This window comes from Condylura cristata, unplaced genomic scaffold, assembly GCF_000260355.1.
Source record: "Condylura cristata isolate star-nosed mole 26May11 unplaced genomic scaffold, ConCri1.0 scaffold00029, whole genome shotgun sequence".
NCBI lineage: Eukaryota > Metazoa > Chordata > Mammalia > Eulipotyphla > Talpidae > Condylura > Condylura cristata.
In genome coordinates this window covers 24334686-24350971 of record NW_004567130.1, presented here as the reverse complement: position 1 = coordinate 24350971, position 16286 = coordinate 24334686, and the positions used below count along the sequence as shown (strand labels likewise).

Genomic DNA, 16286 nt, shown 5'->3' with positions numbered 1-16286 from the left:
TATGATGTTCATAAGTATTAATTAAAATTGTAGGATTCTTTACTGGACTAAGCATTAGGACATGGTGCATATAGTTACGTCATATGAGTGAACTCAGATGGTAGAAGGAACAAAATGTACAATCTTTGTATAAAGTTCCAGAAACACTTTATTTAAAAATGGAGTTGTGTAAATGCATAACAAAATAACATAAGTAATAAATGTAATAAAAATAAATAAGGAGAATAATGTATTCATACAAAATAAAGACAACATAGTAAAAGGCCAAATGTTTATAATTAAACAAAACCGTGTAAACAATTAAGCAATAATGTAAGCAGAGTAGATGCTAATGTGTTCCTAAGCCAACTTCTCTCTTCTCCACGTGGCTATCAGCTGTACCCAAACACCGCGAAAGAGGGAACATGGTGATTATTTGGGATTCTTTTGTCCTACTTTTTTTCAAATGGATCGACCCTGTCTTAATGTCTCATTTATTCCTTCAAAGCATTTATCTTTCCATTCATGTTTTTTAAAAACTTTTTCAATCTTCCTTTATTATTAGATAGAAAGGGGGATTGAGTTTTATAAGGAGTATAGTTCATTTGCCATTTTTCTAATTTAAAGAAAATATGAGCTCCATTATATAACAGACGCTTGTTTTTTACATCTCTATTTTTTTCTTGCACCTTTAACTGGCCCAATAGTACAGAATTTTCAAAATCCTGTGACGTTTTAAGTGTGCAGAGTTAGTTTCTTAAAACATATGTAGTATAGAATTATTGCTGAAATATTAAAGTCCATTTCATAGAAGTTGCAAAAGTTGCAGTTTTAACCTTTATGGACAGATGGGGTCACGGGGGAAATCCGAGTCTACTACTAATATTTAACTGAATTCATAGTCACCCAAATTACAGTGTTCTGGAAACACAAAAGGTAATTACTTTCTTTTAAAACTTACCCAAATGCGAACTTATTGGAAAGAAAAAAATAACAAGTTTACTGAAGATATTTTTTCACAGGCTTCCTGTTCAGCAGTATATGCCCAAAACCACGGTAGTTCTGCAGGGTCCTTATAAATGTATGACAGAGAGGATTTACTATTGGGTCCTACAGGGAAATACACAGAAGTAATTCATTGCTTGGGAGTGAAACTATCAACTAATCTTATGACTACTTGTTCTCCAAATTGCCTAATGAAGAAAATTTTAACTTCATGATCATATCAAGAGAAAAAATTTTAAACTGTCACATATAAACTCAGTAACACAGGACCAATATACATGTTTGTAGTTTTAAAAATATACTCCACCTAAACTATCTGTCTAATCATTCTAGTTACCATTTGTCCTAAAATGAGAGGCAAAAATCTTATTTCCGTTAAAAAAAAAGTGCCAAATCGATTTTTTGAAAGTGGAGTAAGCCATTGAGGAGTTAAAACAAATACAGAATTATCAACCTCCTATGTACAAAAGATGGTTAGTCCTATTCTCCTACAGGTATGTCCACCTACTACTCCCAGCGGATGTTAGTGCCGACATTAACAGCTCATCTCTGTAAACCCCAATTTATGTAGCAACAAAGTTACACAAATCAAATATGTGCTGCAAAATTTCAGAACACAAGAATGCCTGTTTTGAAAGGTCAGTGTGACTGGGGGCTTCAAAAGCAGTTGTATCCAATGATGATAATAAATCCTATGATTAAGAAGCAAGTGTTTAACAAATCTGTACAGATGAAGAGGAAGTCCACTTCGGGAGCAGCTTGGCACAGGAGACATGGGGGTCAGAAATATTGGGAATTTAGTTTGCTTGTAGGTCACAGCGTGGCTTAAAGAAAGAAGAAAAAACAATCTATGAAGGGAAAGGAAGTAATCGTAGATTTCTAGTCGAAAATCTAAAAATCACAAAAAATGAAACTGCCACACTATGCTTTTTCCTATATGTGCAATAAGTGGTTATCTAAATGGTTTAAAAGGATTAGTGGGACACCACATTATAGGTAAAAATAAATAAATAAAGATGACGGATAACAAGATTGTAGTTGGCCAAGCTGTCTTGTTTTGTGTAAGTCAACACTATGCTGCTTCCAATATTCCTAGTCATTCCACAGGCAATTATTTTCTAATAATCAAAAAAGAAAGTCATTCATGTACTGTAACATCTTCCTCTTCCCCATCAGGGTTGAACCTATTAAAATGTATACTGAAATCAGCCTCAGATTCAGTATTCTCAAATCCAGCTGAGACTGAGGTAGCAGCGGGATGAAGGACCCTAGCTTCTGGTGGGCAAAGTGTCGGTGTCTGACCCGGGCTGCCGTGGCTATTCACAGGACTGGTCTTCTGCTTCGGTGGAGACGGCAAGAGGGCACTGGGAAACCCCATGTTGTTCAGAGCCTCCAACGTTCCATCGGGGTCAATCATAGCATTGATGGCTGCCGGAAGAGAACGATGGGGGAAACAGACGCAGATGCAGTGAGGTTTGAATATGAACCTATGAACCCAGTTTATGAAATTCAACTACTGATACCTGAGCCTAAATTTGACTCAACTTTTCTTAGCTGTGTTGCAAACCCCGTGCAATAACTCTGCTGCTGACCGACACTGTAGGTTACTCAGACCTGAACACTTTCTCAGGATCCTTGAGCAGGCTCACTGGTGGGCATTCCACAGCTGCTGGAGGGCTGAGATTTGGCAATGAGGAAATCTGGGAGGATCTCTGAAATTTGCTTTTATTACTGCGAGAGTACACTGAAATATTGGTCATGACTGTCATAAACATTCCAAGTTCTATTTTTCACTCAGATGATTCAAGATGCTTACTGCAGTGGGGTTCAAGGTAACTTGAGCGCTGGGAGGTCAGGAGAATGAGAGTGCTACGTGCCAGCCAGGCACAAGTGGGTGTAGCTCACTGAGGTGTAAGGAGCCCCCCCTTGCCAGGATGATAGGCTCTCACGGCAGCTCAAAAGTTCCTTGGGTAGATGAGTGAAATCTTGGGCAGTAGTTTTCAACTTTGCATCGGATAGAGATGGGAGTTGGAGAAGAACGGGCTACAGATGTAAGAATCAGTGAAAACCCCCTTAACAGTACATCCCTATTCCACTGGCTGAGAGAGACTATTTCAGGGGGTCGCATTACTCATGGTGCACTTGATGAACCAAGTGCTGAGAATCACTTAACCAGGGCCAGCACAATCAAGCAGTAAAGACTGAGGAGAATGGGCAGCTGACTCAGAGCTGCTTACTGCATCTTCGAGGACATCTAGGTCAAGACACACACAGGCATCCATGCAAGATTAAGCTCTGACACAAACCAAACAACGGCCCGTAACAGTAGGAGGGCATTTTCCTTTTCTCCTCTCCCTCCTCTTCTGGCCACTATGCCCTCCTATCTTGTAGTTTATCCAAACTATTATTGTGTTAGAATACAATATAATTTGGGTCATACCAAATTTAACATGATGGTTGTCAAATCAAATAAAGAATGCTTGCTGGTTGTCAAACACTGTCAGCCACCAACACTTTAATGCATTATCATATATTTTTCATAAATTAGTACTTACATATATGAAGAATGATAAATAAAAGACATTTATTTATATTGCTTTAAAACTTCTGTTATGAGTAATTTGGAAATGTAGAACTCTACGTTCCTCCCGCCCCGATATTTTGCTACATTTAACCAAATAACTCTCTATGATATTTTGAGATCCATCACTAGGATACTATCATTATTTATCTTAAACTGTTAGCTCTTTATTTTATACTTAATTCATTGTCAATTTACCTTGTAGCTGCTTTTCAACTCTTTTCAGCTCTTGTAAGATAGAAGAAATCTCCTGTAGCAAAAGCAGTGATAAAACTTAGTTCACATTAAGATATTTTTATGTAATAAGCTGATAAGCAGTGACTGTTACACTCATCTTAACTGGAATAATTACACAAGCACTACTTTTGCAGCAGTAAGACACAAAGTAATTAGGATATCCAGTAAAGGAGATGTGAATTATGAAACTTTAATGTTGAAATGGAATCACTGAATCAGATGAGATAAAAAGTTCATGACACTACAACTATATAAGACAAGATTTTGAAAACATGCACTGTTAAAACTTTGCAACAACTTAGTGCAAGTGTCTAAGGAAAGTGTCTTCAGGAAAATATATAAACTGCAACTTCAGTTTTAGAACAGTTCCTTGAACTATGAAGTCTGGTATAATTTTTTTGACGTGGGAACAAGGAATCTATTAAGTAAATGGAAATAACTTATATTTGAGTTTTATTTCAAGATTGCCTTCATTTATAATAGGAAAATATTACAAAAACAAGCATGTACAAAAGTGAGAACCATTGAGAACCATAAAAAGATTCCTTTTCTTTCAACCCTTTGCAACGTTGAAGCAACCAGTTTTTTTTAAACCTAGTAAGAGGCAGTTGAAGATATAAAATTTCCTGAATCAGTGCATTTCTTTTATAATATGAAAAAACCAAACAGCTTAAAAATACACATATTGTTTCTTAAATAAGACTCTGCTATTAGAATGTTTCAATATTCAAGAAAAATTACCATACCATGCTGGAGGTTTTCACAATAGGGACTTCACTTTCAGCTCTTAACTTGCTTTCTATTTCATCCCAATTCCGATCTTTGTCTTTAAATAATATTCTATGTATCAAAAAACATAAGCACTTTACTTTTGTTATTTTAAAAACAATTACATTTTAAACCATAATATAAAGCCACAGTAACTATTTAAAGCTGTACAGGCTGATGAAACACTAAGCTTCACATGAACTGCAAATGGAATACTGACTTAACTATTTCCAATAAACTCATTTACATGAGAGATCTGTATTTTAAAACTGGCTTGAATCCCCCGCCCCCACACACACCTTTTAATGTCTCTTCATTGAAAACCAAATATAAAGCAAATGTAGCTGATATAACAGCAAAATGTAGCTGATATAACAGCAAAATTATACCTAATAGTTGCAATTTATCACATAAGCCACCACTCCTAACAAAAGCAGAGCTTTGTTGAGAGAAAGCATATGCATACCAAACTCAAGATAGAATTTTAAATTAGCTATGAGCAACTGTGTCTATTAAGATGTCTTTATAGTAGAAAAGGCCTCTTAGTGACTGAGCAAAGTGTGAACATCATTTTCAAAGATTGAAAATTAGAGTACTTAGCATCTTTCCTTGGATACTATGTTAGTTCCTGTGTACATAAATGTCTCTTAAGAGTTAAGACATTATCTTTTTGATAAAAACAACTGCCAATAAAAATAAGGATACTTAAGTTAGAAATTAAATTCAAGTATCTTAACTTATAAAAAATTTAGATTTGGGGCCTTCCTCCCTGGTGACGCAGCAGGTAAATGTAGCACTAAGAAGCTAAAGCCACTTCAGCATGATCCCGGGATAGGGATCAAACTCACATGGCGTTTGACCACATGGCGGCAGACCTCTCCTGTCTCGCCCGCTGCTCCCTCAGCAGTATACGTCGTAAGTCAGCCTGTTCTGCTCCCCACTCTGTCTCTGGTGAATTGTCTCACTGCCCCTGCAAGTCTGACTTGTACCCCAGTTCAGTGTGCACAAATAAGTATATTTTTAAAAAAAAAACAGATTTGTCTTTCAAATGTGGTAACCGTCTCTTCCTAAAGCTTTGGAATCTGCAAGACATAAAAACTGCAGCAGTTTTAGAGATGTAGATATTAGATTGCCTTTTTGGTCATTATAGATCTTCAGGGAAAAAAATCATAGCTTTTAAGTAATCTTATTACACAGATTCAAAATAGTAGTTTCACTAAATGTCATCATGGAAACACATTAAGTTCCAAAGCTAACTTCATTCAATTATTTAACTTTTAAACTAAAATTCTTCTTGATAAAGCAGTTGGATTTAGGGGGAAAAGTCTCATCATTAAGACTATAACTAATATATAATCTATCTATACTAGTAGATATTATAATCTCTATATATTAATATATAACCTACCCATTCACTACAGTATGGTATAGTATAATCTACCTCGAGATAAGCAGTATAACCTATCTACTAGCACTGTTCCTCAGTATGTACAAGCCAGGGGTTGCCAGCTGGTGGTCTGCAAGATAGGGCCATGTCTGTTCACGTTATGTACTTTGAGGGGTGACTCTGACATGGAACGCAATGAGAATACTACAAAGCAGTTCTTGCTTATTTTTTATTGAACCCACAGAAAGCAACTCAACAACAGGTATTCCTTTATGCACACCTGGGTAGGCATCTGCATTTATAACTGTGGCCCAGAGTGTCAAGACTAGCAGTCTCCCAAACCACCCAGGCACGAGGCTCCAAAAGGGCCAGACCCCTAATCTCTTATAAACATGTTTGCGTACCAAACGCTGTACCTATCTCTGAGTATTACCTCTGCTGCAAAAATTTCCCTGATACTCCTAGGTGAAGGGGTCCTTTTCTCTAACTGGCACTGATCTATCACATGCTGTCTTGTATACTAAGTAGGAAACTGGAGATATGCCTCACTTGCTAGACAGATGGCAAACTCTCTAGAGATGTCTTCTTCTCACTGCCTTTCGCAGAGGTTGTCATAGTGCAAAATTTAGCACTAATACTGAATGGAACAAAGTAATCTAAAGCCTTCTATTTTATTTACTTTTTAAGATTTTGAAAAGAAGATTTATTTATTTATGCACACAGAACTGGGGTACAGGCCAGACATGAATCTGAGGATTCACCGACAGAGTGGGAAGCAGGACAGGCAGGCAGATCTATGAATACCCTGCTGAGGGGAGCAGCAGGTAAGACAGGAGAGGTCTGCCGTGCCATGGTGCCATGCGGGTCACCTCCCTGGCCTGGGATTGAATTCCTGCAAGAGTGGCTGGGGATGGCTTCACAGTGCTGCATTTTAACCCCTTGTGCCACCAGGGAGGCCCAAGTACTCTATTTTAAAACATAAATTTACTAAGGCATGTTGACTTTTTTTCCCCCCCCAACTTACTAGTTTCTGACAGCAAAGTCAATCAATTAAAATGTTCTTTGGTCTCACAATGAAAATGTTAAAAGTTACAAAAGTATTTTTCTTAGCGGGAAACTGGAGATGAATTCAGTGCAGAGTGAGAAAGATAACTCTTTGGTAAGGAACAGCCCGTAGAAAGAGAGAATGGCCACTGAATGCGGACCCCGTCACTGGGAGAGCTGCTGTATTTCATCACTACTGTATTTCAGTAGGCTGAAGAACATGGGATGCCCATTTCTAGGTACGGAAACCTCAAGGTTTCCAGTTGGCAGTTTGATATCATTGCATGGCATTTTTATAGATAACTTTGGCCTATTAAGAGGGCCCAAATTTGTTGTATGACCTTCTCAAGGCATTTTATAATAGAGTCCAAACTCCTTCACAAAATCCCTACGCTGGTCACTCCTTGTCATCCCAGCGTCATCCCCGACTACCCCCTAGGCCTCATCCCACCTAATACCATGTAGACTTTAGCTATCTGGGTCACGCTTTGCAATTTTACTGAGAGAGAAAAGAGCCTGTTTTCATGGTAGCAAAAAACAACAACTTGAAATAGTTGCTTTTAAGGAGCAACGCAGTACTCAAAAAAGGTACCTCTGAAACAATTTTTAAAAAGTTATCTACATGATTTTTCAAATTAGCTACGTTGCTATTCAATAAAAATTATTTTGCTATTTTACTGGCTCTCACTTGGATAAGCATCTATAATTCTATTTGAAAAGAATACTACGACTCACAAGCCATGTCTGGGCATGGTTTAATTGTGTTTTAAAATTTTAATTATAGAAATTAGAAAATACAGCTATACTACATGAATTTCTGAAGTATATTTTCATAAGGTTGCTTTGAGCTTTCTTTTATAACATGATCCTATGTATTTATATTCTTAAAAATGTACCAGATTCTCTGTTCACTTTTTAAATTTGTATTTTACATAAAACACAGAACTTTACTAACGAGAACATACATATCTAACACCAACCATGAGTGTGTTTGTATATACATTTATTATATGTTTATTTTTTCCCTCCAGGTTCATTTCTCAAGTTTATACAAATGAGATCATAATACAAGCTTCTATAACTTGGTCTTCTATTAATAAGATCTTTACTTAAAAAACAAAAATCAGTGATGTATCACCCCTCCAAATCTGGCTGGAAGGATGAGGCATCATGACTGAACAGTTAAAGAGAAACTGCATGTTTGGTTTTCTTAAGGAGTCCTTGTACATGTACGTAATTTTACAAATTATTTTAGTGATGACCATTATGTTACTTACTATCCAGTCTTTTTTCAAGATATTTTACACCTTTATCAATTCTCACATATCCCTAAAATTTTAAATATATTTGATTTTTTTCTATAGAATAATAATTTGATGTTTACTAAATCAGAAATCGTAATTTATAAATTCTAGGTACTTAATTAGATAAGGATAGTTGCTCTCAAGAAATTTACATTTTACCTCATCTGAGAACAAGCCAATCTGAATTAAGTTAGTTGTTTGTGATTTGCCTTAATTTTCTCATCTGCTTATTTTCTGTAACCTGCAATTAATAATTCTATTCCACACAAGCACAGTCATTTTCATATTTCTTCTTATTAAAGTGACTAATTACATAGAAAAAGTAAAGTATGAACAGCAATATAATTATTGAATTCTTTCTAAATTAAATATGTATATATACATTTGAAGGTTCACATTTGATTTCAGAGAAATTAAACCGGTCACCTGCTATTTACAAACATCTTGTGTCAGCACTGGCGGGGGCTGTAAATGAGTCTTGTTATGGCGGCCATATCTGTGATTGTTTTAGGGTGGCGTCGGGATGTGCTCCCGAGTTTAGCGACCGCTCTCCCTCCACAGGTGACGCAGCTTCCTCCCACGGCAACTCCTCCACGAGCTGCTCCTACGGCCTGCTCCCTGCGCGTCATCCAGACACGGAGGTGGCCCACCTTGCCCTGTGATGGCCTCGACTGAATTTGTAGGGAAGAATACTGAAGCTTATCCATTAGTTACTGCACGATTTCAGAAACCTGTCGGTCTCAGTCACACACAAGCTTATTAATACCAGGAACTGTGCCTCGACTTTGGTTCAGATAAGCAGTGCAGTTGAATATAAATCACTCCAAATTTAACTGTGCTGGAAAGAACTAAAGTTAGGAAAATTAAGTACAAAGTAATACCTGATTTTTCCAGCCGTTTTATCTATAGACTGTCTTATCTTCTTAGAGAACTGAAAGACGGACGACAGCAGTAGATTATCTCCCATAACCTGAAACATCCAAGGAAAAAGTACCGGTTCAAATATCACCTTTGTATTACCGCCAGTAGTCATAATTCTCCATGCTTATAGGAATTTTGTATTTATGCCAATTTTAGTGATAGATCAATGAAGACTATATCGCATTATGTAACTAATTTAAGAGAAATATATACTAACAAAGGAATTACTTTCTAAAAAATATTTATTTATTTATGCATGTAAGAACTGGGGTACAGGCCAGAGGTGTGGGAGTGAGACGAGTTCCCAGAGACAGAGTGGGGAGCAGAACAGGCGGGTCTACTGAAATAAACTGCTGAGGGGAGCAGCGGGTGAGACAGGAGAAGAGGTCTGGGGTACCATGTGGGTTACTCTCTGGCTGGGGATGGACCTTATGCCACAGTGGCTGGCAACAGCTTTAAAGAGCTGAGACTTTAACCCCTGCACCACCAACGAGGCCCAGGAAATTCTTTTTGTTAAATAGCTTGCCAACTTTCTGTATTATTTGGGTCCTATCATTTCTTTCAAAAACAATCCATATTATCCTATCTTCATTTATCATCACGATATTGTCTCTCTCATGCCTCCAATTCAAATTACCAACAAGGGATAAAAAATAAGCTTATCATGTGTTCTGTCAACATAAATCTAGAAGACCAAAAAACTTAAAACCCATGATCTCTTTTGGAGAGTAGTGGGAGATGTACATTTTACAAATTCATGTAACATAGTAGGTTCTAGGCCGAGGGTTAGGATCACGCCAGCTGAAACTCACGGACAAAGCTGGGGGTGGTAAACATCGACAGAGGGTCACAGTCAAGAAGTTAGGCCCATGGCCTCTGTCACAACCACTCAACTCACATCACAGAAAGGCAGATATTGATAGTATGCAAACTGGAGCATGTGGTTGTGTAGTAATAAAACCTTGCTTATAAAAACAGGTGGCAGGCTGGATTTAGCCTGTGAGCAGAAGTTTGCCAAGGACTAAACCATGAAAGGCAGAGTGAGTATAAAGCAACACTAGAAGGACTGAAGTTGGGGCTAGATGTGGGCTCCAGAATCAGCTCCTTATATGTCAGAACTGTATTGAACTCTGTGAGAAAATCCAGAAAATAAGATGTTGCCTTGGATGTGAAGCTTCAAAGTCTAGATAACAGTCATAGAAATAGGAAATGTTTTATAAGGAAGAAGGCAGGTAAGTGAGTGCTGAATTTTGCAATTCAGTACTGTGTGTATTCAAGTGAAGGCTTCACGGGAAACCAGAACGTGACAATGACAAAGATTTGAATTTAGTGGGGGAATACAGAATTATTTAGGACACTGAAAAGCAACATAAGGCAAGGGAGGGCTAATGAAATAAGCATAATGGTATTTTGTGAACTGTGATGAAACAAGCCAAGGAAGAAAGTTAGACACAGCATTAGAAGGAAGACAGGAAGGCTGACAGTCGGAGAATCAACTCTAACACAGAGAAGGGCATCTCTCATTCCCACTCCGTACAGTTTAGGGTTATATGTATTAAAAGAATGTTACAAACCTCGAGATAACCAATCTACTAGATGTTTCCATTCTCTTCAAACGCATGAAACTGTCCCAGGAAGTTTTACTACATTTAGAGGACTCATCTTTCCAGACCTCAGGGCACAATGAACACGGGCAAGAACGAGCCCTTCTTGGATACAGTAACGGGGTATGAGGCCAGGACAGAGGGCGCGTGTCCTAAAGTGTCATAAAGCTACCTGGTATGTTGCAGAGGCAGCTACGGAGGCCACGACACTCTGCCATCGTCCTGTACGTGTCTACACACACTTACAGCTAACTTTCAGCTCCTGTCCACAGATCCGTAAATGCCAACCTACGACTGCATCCGCCCTTCCAGCCTCCTTCTGCCCAGCCCTTCCACCAGTACTGCTCAACTCTCACATGGCAGCCACAGCTATAACATATTTTATTGCTCATTAGTTCTTTCCACTAGGCTATTTGAAGTAATTTCTTTTGTGAATAAATACGTTATATCCTTCCATTTTCCCAACTCCTTTCATCTACTTTTCATTACCATAAACCTTTCCAAAAGCATCTTTCCCTGATTTGTCAATGCCATATTAACCTTTCTTAAGGACAAGTTCACAACTTTTATCTGCACTGGTCCAAACTAAGCATAATTCTTGATTTACGACACACATCGCTGGTCCAACTTGACACTTTCTCTCTTTTATATAGCAAGCACGTATAAATCTATCACCTAAATCCAAACCAGTACTTAATCATAACCATTGTGACAGAATAGATCTGTTAAACAATATTAATTATCTCCACTTTTTCCACCACCATGCCTTTGCCCTCAGCCACAGGACTTATGTCACCCATAGGATGTTGGTAGATGTAACAGGCAGACCTGGAGTGTTCTCAGTGCCTGCGTATCTGACAACGGAGACGAAAGTCAGCACAGCTAAGCCCACTAGTCCAAGTACTATGAGAGACACAGAAAACCGGGATTAAATGTGAAACTAGCAATGGATCGCTGAGCCAGTTAAACCACGGATATGGGATAAGTACTTCCTGCTCTATGCCACTGCTATTTTTGGAGTTTGTTAGGAAGAAACAGCTGACACACAACCTACATCTAGTAATATGTTATCTTATATCCTCTCTTCCTGCCTCCCTCTCTCCAAGATGATTCCCTGAATTCCTCTCATCACTGCTTTGCTGTATCATTCATTGCATCTGTTTCTGTCCTAACTAAATATATATTGTGTGCATACGTGTGTGTGTGTGTTTGCATTTGTTATGAAACAACCGCATTATAGGATCCTTAGAGAACTTTTTTTCATTTATTGGCACACTGTTAAAATTCACCCATTTTGTTGCAGTGCTTTAGTTCTGGTGGCTCCCCAACAGTTTCACTTGTGACATAGCAGTTCATACATTCACTTCTGTCCTGACAGAAGCACATACATTATTGCCATGTCACTGACCACAGCGCTACTGTAAAGATCCTTTTGCGTGCGGTCATGGGAGGTTCACGGGCATACACTGGCGGCAAAACGCGCTATCATGTAAGTTTATGTTCCACTTTAGAAATAATGTTCAACTATGTTCCAAAGTGACGGCATTCATTTAAAACCCACCAGCATTCCTGCATTAATTGAACAGCATTACTTAACACCCACAGCACAACACAGTGAATGCATATAAGAAAATCGATGTCCTCTCCAAAACCTAACATCTTTAGACTTTTTAATTTGTTGCGAGTTGAATGAATATAAAATAATCTCACTGACGTCTTGAAATGTAGTTTTGTGAACACTCATGAAGAGGAATATTCCTTGTATATATTTAAGCCATAGGAACATTTTGGGAAAATGTTCACGTTTTTTCATTTTTCTACTGTGTTGTTTTGACCTTTCTAATTCACTGGCATGAGTTTTTGTATATTCTCTATCCTTATCCTTTTCAGGTGGTATTTTTTTGCTAGTCTTTTAATTAGTCAAACGTTAACAATCCTTTGTTTCAAAGTAGAAACTTAGGATGTCTTTTTTTGTTTTCTCGTTTGAAAAGCTCTTTCTGTATCTCTTAAATCATGCCCTACATTTTTTACTGCAAGTTTTAAAATTTTGCTGTCACCCTTTAGGAACTCATTCATTTGGAATTGATGTGATTTGTGAATGATGTGATGCCAGGAGGCAATTTCATTGTACCCATTAAGCATTTTCTCCTTGTCCTATTTCCTAAATAGTTTCTCTTTTTCCGACCAATCGGCCACGTGACACCTGCCACCCCCAGGCTTTATATTTCCAGTTTACTTACTTCATCCCTGCTCCAGGTCCTGCGCCTTGTAATCGTTAAGTGGTCAGGAGGCTCTGTTGACTGAGGCCTTAAGTCATTAGAGTGACAGTTGTTTCCTTCTGGTGTCTTAGAATGAACTAACGGAGGAATCTTTCGGAAGTTGAGGCTTTCATCAAAAACACGATCAACCAACTACATTAAGACAGAAGTAAGTCCTTATGAGAATAATTTGTAAAAGTACAGAGAGTGGCATTGCAACTTTTACTTTATGATTAGACAGATGTTATTCCATTCTCAGGAACAAAAGCATGGTATCTTCAATAAACCATTTACTCTCTTTTTTTTATAACACATCAAAGGTGCTTTTCAGAAAAGATGTTCATCTATATAGGTTTCATTTACAAAATCCAAAATATGTAACTCTGTAAAATTCAATTCTTCCACGAATAAGATATCCCCCCAATGGAAAACTGACGGTAGGCAGGAAAAAAAAAAAAAAGGCTGAGCCATGTAGATGGACGAGGAGCTCACGTTACTCACAGAGCCTTACCAGTGTAAAATGTTTCTTTTTCATTTAGTTTCCTATCTTGTTTTTTCCTCCCCAAATCCAGGTGCCAAATTTCTTCACAGATAGATAAACTGCAAACTCTAAGTTTGCAAAAGGAAAATAATTTTAAATACATAAAATAAGCATGCTGGTCTGAATCAGCTACAGTTCAACAAGGCACAGAAACAACACCGCAGTGGGAACGCCGCCACCTGGGGCGCAGGTGCCACGGACGATCCAAAGTGACCGAGGCTCACTGAGGGGAGAGCAGGCTCAAGATTCAGAAGGAAAACAAAAAGGAAAAGTGAAAGTCTATTCAATGAAGCCCCTGGGTAATTTTACTAGGTCTGGGTGAGTAGATGATCATGTTAGGTAAAACTTTGCTAAGAAAGCAGAGAAAATAAAAACCTCCTCATTTTCAGGGTGCTAGAATTGCGTGTGTCTTGACACCAAGGAGATCCTTTTGTTTTTCACCAATGAGGATGATTTTATATACATTTACAATTGATCTATGTGATAACAAAATTCTACATAGAATGATGAAACCATTTATAAAATCACACAATCCATGAAAGGGAAAACAGCAAGCGAAAAACAACCATTCAAGAACTTGGTAATAAAGGAATGTGACACAGAGCAACCGAAGAAAATATATTATTAGCACAGCGGAGGATTACATTTATTGAAAAGGCTAGTCATTTTGGCTACTATATTAAACATAATTTTATGCAATTAAAGTAGGAGGTAGCAAAGGTAATTATTTGGGCTTTGTAACTATACAGTCTCCATCCAGTTACTCAGTTCTGACACTGTAGAACAAAGCAGCCAGGCAATAATTTAAGAGTGTAACTTTGTATTAATAAAACCTTAATTCATTATTTCAAATATCAATCTCTGCATTTCTGAATAGACAAGAGGGAGCAGAGTACCTACCACTAAAGCCACGCGTTAAAGGAAGCCTCTGGAACAATGCTATGCCAATGGCGCCCTCTGGAGACGGAGGAGCAGTATATATGCTAACTTGCATTCCAGAGTTTACGAGAAAATACTAAAATGGCCTAAATATGTATTTGTATTTCAATTTTCAATGTCCAGTATCCTGGAGTATGAGTATTTTTTATATTCATTAACAAAATAATAAAAAGTAGTGGAAACCATCTAACTTTTGTTCTTTGCTAGTAGAGATGATCTCTAGTTAGTTAGCCATGAAATATTTTTCCTTGGAGTTATTTCATAGCCAGATTTTAAACATTTACCCAATTTCAGTTTGCTCTTCAAATGCTATTTAAATTTACATTTGCAGAAAACTATCCACCACTCATTAGCAAAGTGCTTATTCTGAATGATTTTATACTGTGTGTTAACAGCAGGCCAAGAGCTAGCCTTTAGTAGTTCTGCTACAAAAACAAAAGAAATTTGTTAAAGCAAAGTTGGAAAATGCAAAGCTTCATGCAAACAGGAAGGGTGAAGTAACTAAAATGAACTAAGCAAAAAGCTAAAAGCAAAAGAAATAAAGAAAAGAAAGAACCTTATGCATTTCTCCATGAAGATCTCCTACCTCTTCTCTAGTGTCTATGGCAGAGCCAGGGGTGGTGGCGGCTGTGCTTACTGTGGTGCTAGGGGCTGTGCCCGACGACGTCACCGAGTCTATCTCTCCCGCTACGTCGTTGATCTCTCGAGCAATGAGTGCAAGATCTTGGCTGATCCTGGCAATAATTTTAAAGAACAAGTTTAATTCCTGTGAAGTAACAGCTCTCGAAGTGACCAGTTATGCCACGAGAGAGCAGGTATGCCAAAGTCAGTCACTTAAGTTGTAGACCTACGTTAAGATTTGTACCAGACCGTAAGATATTTGGGCAATGCCGGAACTGTTTTTATAGTACATCTTCAACCTTAATTTCAAAAATTACGAATACTAAATTCAGTACGAATGACAAGCCGTCACATTTTGAAAAAAGTCACATTTTGAAAAATATGCTAAACATACAGGAGAGGTCTTTTAAAATGTACTGTTAATGCTGATGATGAATATTCATATGCGACAGGAATTTTGAAACTTGGGGGGGGGCAGGTGACAGAATTCAAGGAGCCTGTAAACTTGAATGAGAAAGAACAATTCCCAGTTTATCTTCACTAACCTCTAGCATAGGTTTAAAAGGAGTAGCTAAATAAACTGAAGCAGATGACCCAAGAGAATCAATTGTGGCCAGCAATCAACAGTAATGCCACTAACACAACTGGAGTTTTTGGTGCCAACAGAAATCACATTGTAGTTGCGACAGGTTTCTCAAACACTTGGTCATGGAGTTCCTAGAGGCATCGAGCCCACAGCGAAGCCGTTCTATCCCAGGACACTAACTGCGACTATGAATTACCGTATCACTTAAGAAACTGTGGTAAGTGCATTTCAATATGATTGCTTTTTTTTTTTTTTTTGTCATTTTAAGTATTGTCCTGCTTGTTCATTTAGAATCATTATTCAAAGAGTTTCACAACCTCCTTCAGGTGACCAAGCGGCCGGAACTCCGACGGACAGCACTTCATACTGCTTGGCTGCACTCGCTAGGCCAGCTCAGCCTCCGAAGTGATGTGTCTCCTTCAACTGGTTATGAGTATGGACACATTTTCGGAGAAGCTGAGCGGCTGTGTTAGAAGTAGCGGCAAGGCCATAGTCCAGGTTTAGTGCTCAT

General features: G+C 38.1%; 1 protein-coding gene across 10 annotated transcripts in view; it reads right to left on the bottom strand.

Annotated features, from left to right (window-relative positions):
* Positions 1-215: 215 nt before the first annotated feature.
* Positions 216-16286, bottom strand: part of CEP170 (centrosomal protein 170kDa) — an 86219-nt gene continuing 70148 nt past the window's right edge. For 6 of the 10 annotated variants that reach the window (XM_012731006.1, XM_012731008.1, XM_012731009.1 and 3 more), the window contains 6 exons: positions 15125-15302; positions 13071-13241; positions 9187-9275; positions 4549-4642; positions 3764-3815; positions 216-2412 (listed from right to left, as the gene is read on the bottom strand). In XM_012731006.1, the coding sequence (XP_012586460.1) occupies positions 2123-2412; positions 3764-3815; positions 4549-4642; positions 9187-9275; positions 13071-13241; positions 15125-15302 (874 nt within the window). In that variant the 3' untranslated portion in view covers positions 216-2122. The remainder of the gene's footprint in view (positions 2413-3763; positions 3816-4548; positions 4643-9186; positions 9276-13070; positions 13242-15124; positions 15303-16286) is intronic. The other 4 variants (XM_004691048.2, XM_004691047.2, XM_012731010.1 and 1 more) reach the window with 3 other exon arrangements.